The 10,460-nt window shown below is 34.3% G+C and overlaps 1 protein-coding gene across 1 annotated transcript in view; it reads left to right on the top strand.

The window, feature by feature from the left end:
• Positions 1 to 4,820, top strand: part of LOC122537217 (LIM homeobox transcription factor 1-beta-like) — a 10,482-nt gene extending 5,662 nt beyond the window's left edge. Inside the window, exons 3-5 of the mRNA XM_043670240.1 lie at positions 2,508 to 2,813; positions 3,088 to 3,186; positions 3,604 to 4,820. Coding sequence (XP_043526175.1) covers positions 2,508 to 2,813; positions 3,088 to 3,186; positions 3,604 to 3,863 — 665 coding nt within the window. The 3' untranslated portion in view covers positions 3,864 to 4,820. The remainder of the gene's footprint in view (positions 1 to 2,507; positions 2,814 to 3,087; positions 3,187 to 3,603) is intronic.
• Positions 4,821 to 10,460: the final 5,640 nt, after the last annotated feature.

The raw sequence follows: 10,460 nt of genomic DNA, 5'->3' as shown, positions 1-10,460 counted from the left end.
CTTCACGTTGAAACGAAACACGCGTCACTCACAGATTAGCACTATTTCCTTCTTTTTCTTTTTTTTTTTTTTTTTTTTTAATATTACCAAACAAAGCGGAACTCCGAAGTTTCCACCGATTTTCGTACCGTATTATGTCACACGATACGCGAATTTACAGGTGTAAAGCGATGCGTAGCATAGTGTCCCCCGTGGAATCGGAACGTTCGACAGCAAACTGCTCGACTATCAAACGATTTCTGTTTTATTACCGATACCGATAGAACCGAGATTGGCGGTCTGTTGAGGACAACATGGATATATCGAGTGATACTGGTCGCTTTAAACGAAATATTGTCAAACCGTGATGATCGAGATGATGGTTTCACAAAGTTTCGTTCGTACGATTTTTCTTCTCTTCGGGAGAAGAAACGAATCGAATTCGCGTTCACGTTTGATCGAGTTACTTTCTCGAAAGTACGATACCAGTAATGGGCAATGTTAGAACAAGTTTCCTTTGATTGAACAGAAAGATTTAGATCAGAGTTGAAATTTTATAATTAATGTTGTTTACATTCAAATAATCGAAAGGATATTCAATTAGGAATAAAGAATGTGAGAATTGAATAATTTGAAGAGTTGAAGTTTAAATTTTACACTTAACGTTATTTAAAATGATCAGAAATAAGAAGCTTGTAATACTAGAATGTGAAAATTTAGTAACTAGAAAAATTATATAAATATTCGAAGTTTAATATTATTTATATTTAAGTAATTGAAAGGACTGGATATGAAGGATTTAATGATTAAAGGAATTTTAAGTGTCGTAAAAAAATAACAACGACGATAATAGAAATGAGGAAAAGACAAGTCAGAAACGTAACGCTAGAAATTCAAAGATCTCGAGTGAAAATAAATTAGAGAAAAAAAAAAAAAAAAAAGAAAGAAAGAAAGAAAAGATCGACAAATCGAGATGAAATAATCGACGAAACGTGCGAGAAACGTATTGTACATACCTTGTTGCATTGTTCGCAGGTTGTACTACTACAATCTAAAGAGATCCAAAGTAAAAACCTGCAGGAATTTCGAATCAAGGCTGTCTCTCTTTTCAAGGTAAATACACTTAAACCAAGCTGCGTAATTAGAAACGATTCTTCCATGAATTGGAACAGAGAAAAAAAAAAAGAAAAATTGGAAAAGAAAAAAAAATTATACGAAGAAGAACGCCAATCTATAAACGAGAATAGAAGAGATTCGTGTTCGTAATTTCTCTGACGTAACGAAAATTTTTGTCTAGAGATTCTTTCGTAAATGTTCGCGATACTTAGCTTCCTTCGTGAAGGTTGTCGTTTGCGATTGCTTTTAAAGGAATTAACCGGGGAAACCGATGGAAGAGCAGTTTGTTAGTCACGACTTTTTGGAATTGTTGCATTTCTAAATAAGTTGCCTCTCGTTAGAACGTTGATCGAACTGGGATAGTTAATATAATCTGTTCCACGTTTGATGTTGTTATTATTATCATTTCTTTTTGTCGAATACTGTTTAATTGTTAATTAGATTGTCGACTAAATCTCAGTTCGGCCAAAAAACTTCTTCATTTACGAGTAATTTCCTTTCTACAGCTTTATTCTCTAGCTTTAGTTCTTTTTTTCTTTTTCTATTTTTCTTCTACTTCTTTATCGCAGAGTACAAGTTTCACAATTAGTATTTAAATCAAAATTCTTATTCACTGTTTCGTACAAATTTCTTTTAGAATCTCTGATGTTCTCCTCTTTACTATACTCTTCGGACTTTGATTTCGTCCCACTTTCCAGTTTTTCACCTTTCGAATCACCCGCTGCCTTTAGTTTTACTTTTCCAAATCATAGAACGACGTATTCTTTTGCAACTCCAGTGGAATACTTTCACTGTTGTGTCGCGAAATCATTGCAAACAAACGAGATGTCCAACGTTCGAACTGAGATCGGTGGACCATTAACCAGCCCCAACAAGCCGAAAATATTCTTCCATTTGCACTGAAATTGACCGCTTGCGCTGGACAACTGATTGCGGACCATAACGAGTGACCGAACCGTATAAAATAAATAATTCGTCGCTTTCTTTTTCAACTCGTCGGTATAGAAATCATTGAGAAGTAATAAATTTATTATTCATTTTGCCTAGGTTATAACAAATATACTTAAAATTATAATAAATATACTTAAATATACTTAAATATTGTATAATATTTATTTTCTAGTATATATATTTACTATATTTACTATTTATTTTTTAGTATATAAATATTATATTAAATGTATTTATTGTATATTTTATTATATTATTATATTATATTATATAATATACTTAAAACTGAGATAATATTGCAATTTTTTGGGACAAAAAATTCTCGACGCGCGTAGCACGTCATTCCAGCGCAAGAGGTTAATAACGATTGAATTCGAGACTTTCGTTTATTCTCGATGAGAGACTCATATTGGGAATCGAGGAATTTCTCGAGATTCAAGGGAATAAACCGAATTTTACAGATGATGATTTACTGGACGATAATCGGCCCCGCGACGGTCGTCGGGGACCCAAACGACCGCGGACGATCCTCACGTCGGCGCAGAGGCGTCAGTTCAAAGCGTCGTTCGAGGTGTCGCCGAAGCCTTGTCGAAAAGTCCGGGAGGCACTGGCGAAGGACACGGGCCTGAGCGTACGCGTGGTTCAAGTCTGGTTCCAAAACCAACGGGCGAAGATGAAGAAGCTGCAGAGGAAAGCGAAAACCGAGCCTGGATCCGACAAGGAGCCCAAGGAGGAACGTCGAACAGAGAGTCCTCACAGCGATCACAGTAAGATACAACACAGTAGTAGTTCATATTTGCTAATTTTAAACGAAAATTCTTTCTTAATTCCACGTTGTGTTTCGAGTTTCACTTTCACGATCTGTCCACAGTGACTCGACTATGAGAAAAGGATGATTGCTTAGAGTAAAGAAAAATTTCTGTTCGCGAAATATTCGACATTTTGTTTAACTATTTAACGTTTCGCGAAGACTGGTTAATGGGGCTTCGATAGATGTATTGTTGGTACAATTGCCGTACAATCGTTTGATCTCGTTCGCAGGTCATTACTTGAACGCCATGAACATGCGCGACGGGGAATCTTCTAGCTTCCCCTCAGCCACTCAACCGCTCAACCCCAATAACCCGTACTCGCCCGACGGTAAGTCACTTCTACTGGTAGAAAACCTAGGAAGGATGGTTGTGCATCGTATTGAATGTAATTTCGGAAATGAAATTACTCTTAATCCCTACGTTTTATATATTAAAATCTTCAACTACCAAAATCTCCTTGCACGTTGCGTAATTTATGATTACTTGAAGTTGCAAACGCGTGTTTCACAGAAGTACTCTCAAAATTATCCAAAGATTACACTAAGATGAGAAATACATATACGTTTAAGATATTTTCCTCCAAATTGCATTTGAAGAAAATGTTTAAATCCCACTTGTAGATATAGATCTCGATTTTTGCAATTCAATTTGTTTTTGTTACAATGTAAAAGTTTATTGGCCTATGCTGAACCAAGCGAATCTTTGATCACTCTGTGCTTGACCAGTCTGTAATCGTTGATTTCAGACGCGTATCCAGGCCACTCAGGCGAGAGTTTCTGCAGCAGCGATCTGTCGTTGGATGGCACGGAGGCTGGCTTCGACATAGGTGAGAACGAGGGTGGCGGCGGCCAAGAGGGTGGCCATCAAGCCAGCGGCCACTCCCACCACGGACCAACGTCCCACGAGGCGCCCTCGTTGTCGCAGAGTTTACACGCGGCGATTCACAATCCCATCGACAAACTGTTCATGATGCAGAGTAGTTACTTCAGTGGTGACCACGCGTAATCCACGAGGGAGAAAGCGGAAGGGAAGCTGAGAGAACGAGAGAACAGGAACAAGGGAAAGAAAGGGATGAGATGGTGTTCTCCTCTTCTCCTCGCGACTGGCTCTCCCAAAGTCCCCGTCGACGTAGCTGACCCCTGCGCGCAATCGATGTGCCGTCATCGCAAACACTTCCTGTCTTCTGGTTCGCAAATCGGAGGCAAACGGAGAACGCCGTACAGCATCGGTTTCTGTGACGGTTTTTATTTCCCATCCTTTTTTTTTTTTACACATTTACTTCAGTCGTTTCCTTCGTCTGTTTGCTTTTGCATGTGTAGAAGCTTGGGTGCTGGTTATTACTGGGTATCTTGACGACGCTTTCATTTTGTTCATTTATTTATTTATTTATTTTTAACTTTTCGTGATATCGACCCCATTAACATTTGGATTTTTCGAATTTACAAAGCTTAATGCTAGTAAAGTGTAATTTACGCATACAGTGTAAATCACAGCAGTTCGTATATGCCTTTCATGTCTCAAATATTTTAAATGGGAAATGAGTTTTTGGATATTTTATGCTTCTTTATTTCAAGTATGAAATATCGTAGTTTTGTTTGAGCAATATCAACTAACAAGTCATTAAGTAACGAATATATTGACTGTTGTGAATATCGTGGTCTTACACAAACTGGTCGTTTCTACTTACCCAGATGTGTATCGCAGATTTAAGTGTTAAAGAATTATTTAATTATTTAAATAGCAATGGATTATTAAGAGATCTCTATTTAATCTCTTGCTTTATGATATCTTATAGTTATATTTGTTAAATTATATAATCGCGGATATAAGGCGGAGTTATTTAATTTATTTATTTATTTAATCATGACTAGCAATTCAATTTATTAGGATGTTTTAATCCTCATTTGCCTTTCGTTTTCTCTATTTAGCTTCTAGTATTTCAATATTGGGTCGCTGGTTATGCATTCGTAAGAAAATTTTGTCATCTTCTTAATCTAAGGATCACCGATTTTTAAATTATTTTCTTCTTTCTATTTTCAATGATTTATTGTTTCGATTTTTGTCTCGTTCCTTTAAAATTCTTCTGAACAGACCAATTAAATTTTCCTCAAAAAGTACCTTGCTAAAAACCTTAAGAATTTCCAAATTTCTTTCTCTTCCTCTTTTTTTTTCTCTATTTCTCTTTCTTTCAAGAATTTCTAAATCGATTTATTTCGTCACTGAGTCATTTCTTTTGCAGTCCTACGCCTTCTGTCAATTATACATAATTCGTTCGACGAAAAATTAGAAGAAAATGCTGTACGACAGATTTTTCCTCTATCAGCATCGCTTCACGATTATCGTTCTCAGTGCTAACCATTTAATTAAGATGATTCTCGTGGTACGACAAAAAAAAAAAAAAAAGAAGAAGAAGAAAACGAGAATGACAAGGACATTGATGCTGTAATGGTGTATTCGCGGTTCGATTTAATATTAAATGATGATGATGTACCCCTCAGTTTCCACGTATAAAAAGCATCTATTTAAACATCGACGTACGTTCGTACCTTATTTCTGCCTCGACAGATTGTTGTTAACAAACGTGATTAACTCGTCGATTCCGAATCGAGGCTCTTCTGTGTTCGGCGTCTTTTTGCAATGTGTCAAATTAATTCCGTCGACCCTCTCTGAATGATACAAAAGCCAGCGAGAAAATTGAATTAAATCTCAAACTATCCATAGATTGGATATTTCGATGGATTAACATTCAGAAAGTATTGGAAAATTATTTGAAATATTCGAAAAGTTCGTGATTTACGAAAAATTCGAAGTTAAAGTTTCGAAATTTAAGTGTCGTGCTTTTTAAATAGAAATTAAAATGTTTATATGAAATTTTTTATTGTATTCCATACACATGCAAGATGTTTCCTATATTCTCTCGAAATATTTAATTTCATTACTCGATCATATTTATAAAAATTCTGCGAACATTATAGTGATAGTTTCTTCATTTAGAAATGATTTTGTATGACAAGAAATATCATTCGATTTATTATTTAAAGAAGCGACAATTTCTAAATAAAATGATGTTTTATAAACGATGAAAGATTAGTGACGTTACTGTAATTTTCAGGGGTTGTAAATTCTCAACAAAACTTACCAATCCCTAATAAAAATTACTCTCAAGAGTGAGCGATTTTTATAATGTTAATACTCTGTCTAAACTCCTTTTAAAAGATTTCATTACGATTATCTAATTAAATAAAATTCACATAATTTAAAATATACCAAATTTTGAAGTACTTAAGAAACACATCAAAAATCTTGGTGTCGAAGCGAACAAAATGCGTGATCAAAACTGACCATTAATCGAAGGCTTTTAGGAAAGATTTTAGCATATGAAATGACCAATTTTTGAAATGAATTTCTTCTTAATTAATTTTCAAAATAAACCAATGAAACTTTCAAATCGATTAGATGCAACTACATATTTTAGAGAAGAAAAGATACGATAAGGTATATGAAATGTTTCTCAATTTTTTGAAGAAAGGAAAGAAGTATGTGGATTAAAATTGATTCAGAAAGGATCGACTCGCAGAATCGTAGCATTGCAGTCTGAGTTACAGGAAAATTAATAGCCAAGCTATTAGGTTCGACAAGAAGCATTTACTAGGAACCGTACGAATTAGTGAAAATTACAATACATTGTATAAAAAAAGGGAAAGGTGTTTTCTTACCTCAACAATCACTGCTTCATATCCCATTCTGATATATCTTTTGTTAGTAAAAACTAGAAAAGTAAATCTTGATTCTGGTGTCAAAAATACACGCCCATATTACAGTGGATCACAGTGAAAAGGCCTGAAATAAGTCAGACAAGGTAAGAATAAAGAGTTTATTATATCAGAAATATAATGACCAAAAACAAACGAACAAAAAAAAAACAAAGTCTCGGATTTAAAACGTACGCGCAATATGCGGATCTTTTAAGGAAAACCTTTAGAAACATACAAAATTTGACTTGATCGTTTTCGGGCTTAAAAATCGGCACAGTCAGCAAATGGCGATTTAATAACTCTTCGTAGACGCGAACACAATTGCACCAATCGTTATCGTAATCGTGAGAAATCCATAAGTACGATCTTCGAGTTTCATTATCTTTGAGAAATTTTCAACAGGAACTATTAACAACATACGCATTAGAATATATACATATATATGCGTAACGAGCAATATCGTCTTTTTTCCAAACGTGTAACGTATATATTATAACATCACTATTCCTAACCTAATCTATTTATTCAAACAACAGTAGCACACGATTTATTTGCTACAAAAACACTTCACAAAACAACGAACGTTAAAATGTTACTCAAATGAAACTTAAATTCCTTGGTTGAAGGATTCTTTTTTTCTAACATTTATTTTGCAATTTAAAAATAAAATTCCAAAGGATCTTTAATAATAATACTTAAAAAAGAAAAAGTTTAATACTGTGCAACAGTGACATCTGTAACAGTTTCATCGATCAACGATATTGCCCAGAAAAATCGAAAAGAAAGAATCGATTAACATTCGATAATCGATTGACGCTGTAACGGCCAGTAATGCTAAGATGGCGTCGCGTGAGTAGACGTTTCGTAAACTCTTGACAAAATTCGGCCTCTTATTCCCGAAAAGTAACCGGTCGTTGCCAATATTAACATCGAAAGGAAGCGAATAACATCGAGCGAAACTTTAGTTGTTCGGTAAGCGTCCCGGAGAAACGGCAAACGAAAAAAATCGACGAAAAAGGTTGTAAGAAACGATTGTGCGATCGTCGTAGCCCGCCGGCGTCGTAGTTGAGAGCGCGAACGAGTGGGGTAGGAGATTCGGGTGAATCCGGCTCGCGTCGGGACTCTTCGATAGGCGCCGTACGAATTTCGAACGAGCGCGCAGTTTCGCGGGGATCGTTCAACGAGTAGATCGCGACCGATCATTCAATTTGTCCATTGTACGTATTATTTAACGTTACTCGTTGTATGAATGTATGTGTGTGTGTGTATGTGTGTATGTGTTTGTGTACGTGTATGTGCGTGTATGAGTGTAAGTCATCGTGATTCGCGCGATGACCCGAGCCAGTCGTTCCCGGCAGTGACGGTGGTATGTACAGAAGTAGCGGTGCGTCTCGTTTTCACGGTACGTTATTCACTATTGAACTTTGATCTTTAATTTCAGCCTGTTTGGCTCGCAGCCAGAGTATCATGCGTTACACAAGCGTTTCACGAACAATAATAGAAAATAAGGCATTAACGATGAGCTACGGTTTTTATTGCTGGCGTCAGTCGACTTATAGGTTAGACCTCCCTTCTTCTCTTGTTTGTCAGCGTTAGCCGTCCATTGCTTTCCTTCGTCCTGGCGTACGAACGATTCAAACGTTGACGCGATATTTTTGTATAATTAATCCTCTTGCTTCTTGGCTATCCCGATGATTCTTCAATCCTCTTTTTCTTCTTTAGAGGGAGTAATTGTTGATAATTGGGAATGGTTGATGGTTGTTCGATTTCGCGACTTTTTTTGGCTCGGATTCAGAATAATCGATAATCACACGCATGATCGAAATAGGTTAGTCAAACTTTGCTTCTTTCGAGCATAAAAAAAAGATCGATATATCGATACTTTTGAATTGAAATTTCTCGGTTTAATACCACAAACATGTATTTCTGTTATACTACTTTTTTCCTTTTTTTTAATCAGAAAAAAAAATCTTTTCGAATTTATATATTATATTATTAATATAATATATAATATAATACATTATATATTATATTTATATATTGTAATATTCATATTATTTGATATTTTTAAAAATAGCAAAATATGATATCAAAGTTTAACTACCTATTTCAAATACGTCGTGTACAACAGATTACTATAAAACGATATTTCATCTTACAGTCGTAACTACACAAAGTTTCCTTTACAATCTTTGTAATCAATGACTGTAAGATATTATAATTGCGATTATAAAAATTATTTGTTAAAGAGTAACAATTTTTTAACCTGTGTGATCGTACAATTTTCTGTTCACTTTGTAGTCACAATTATATGGTATAATTTTAACAAAAAATGTTTCTTTTCATTAGATTACAGTCAATGATTATATAGAATTCTTAATTTCGTAATCATAACTACAAATAAATTTTACATTGAGAATTATACTTTCTTTGGTTTCGAAGACGATTTGTGACTATACAGTCTTTCTCTTGGTTTATAATAACAATTAAGTAACAGTTTAGGTAATGATTCTTAGTAATACTTTCTTTGGCTTACATAAAGAGTATATAACCAGTGACTAATATTTTTATACTATTTTCTTTGCTTAACGATCGATTAACTCAATGAAATTTCATTAATATACCCAATTAATCAGTTTAAAAGTATGAACTTACTTTTTCAGGTAAAAAATACGAACTTCGTTAACATTTATAATTGATAACTATATGGTTTCAACTTGTATACTATTCTCTTAAGTCAACATCGATTTAAACTCTTTAGTCTTTTAAATTTCGTAATTTTCGAATCGGAAATATCAGAAACGAAATACCTTCGTCAAAGTCTATAAATCCAATAATTTCCTGGATCCATTTATAGTCGCAAGTATGATAATGTTTTTGCATATCATTTTTGCAATTTTTAAAATACAAACAATCGAGATTTTTCGTCAACATCTGAATCACGTTCGAACGGACGTAAATGCTCGTATCATCGAGAACGGAAGGAAATCTGTCGAACGACTCGCAGATATTCTGTTCCTTAGTTGAAGAACAATTAACGCCCGTATATACGTCTATAAACTCGTTTAACGACGATAAACAACAATACGGTAGAAATGCAACATTCGTTCCTCTATAAAATCATCGATCACAGGTTTTCATTTGTCGCGACGGTTTTTCCACTTTTTCTTTCTGTTTTTTTCTCTTTTTTTTTTAATTTTTTTACGTTTGTTTTTTTTTGGTTGATTTCTTTTCTCTTCGAAGAGCGTCGTATGTTCAGTGTCAGGCATTTTGAAATTCTATCTAAAAATTCCCTGCAAACTGTTCGATTGCGCAGTTTGTCAGAGTAAATTCGAATTAAAATCGTTTCAAATATTGTATTAGTCTGTTCCATAGGTAATTAGAATTTCTTTTTTTCTTTTTTTTTTGGAAATAAAATTTTCTGAGATTTCTGGGAAAGAATTTTTAAAAATATTACAATCAATTGTCCTGGAAATACATTTGTCAAAATGTAAAAAAAAATTGTATAGAGACATGGTGAATCTTTTTTAAGGATCAACCCTCTTCAAATGATTCGAACATTGACTTGAAGATATTTTTCTATAAAAATCTGAACTCCAAGTTAAATTAATTATTCCACGAAAGTGATTTCCAAAGAAAATAGAAGTAGAATAAAATATTCACAGAGAAAAAGTAGTTGAAAAACTTTTTCTAAAAGCAACGCTATTACCTTTAGAACAGACTATAATACTACAATAACATTGCGTCGATGAAAGCCGATATAATTTTCCCCCTTTGAATTAGAATTCACTTGTAAAATTACGCGTCTTAGTTAACTCTATCTACGATATTAATCTTATAATTTCGT

This window comes from Frieseomelitta varia, unplaced genomic scaffold (assembly GCF_011392965.1).
Source record: "Frieseomelitta varia isolate USP_RPSP 00005682 unplaced genomic scaffold, Fvar_1.2 scaffold_894, whole genome shotgun sequence".
NCBI classification, from domain to species: domain Eukaryota; kingdom Metazoa; phylum Arthropoda; class Insecta; order Hymenoptera; family Apidae; genus Frieseomelitta; species Frieseomelitta varia.
The sequence above is the reverse complement of the archived record's forward strand: the minus strand, read 5'-3'. Positions and strand labels throughout refer to the sequence as shown.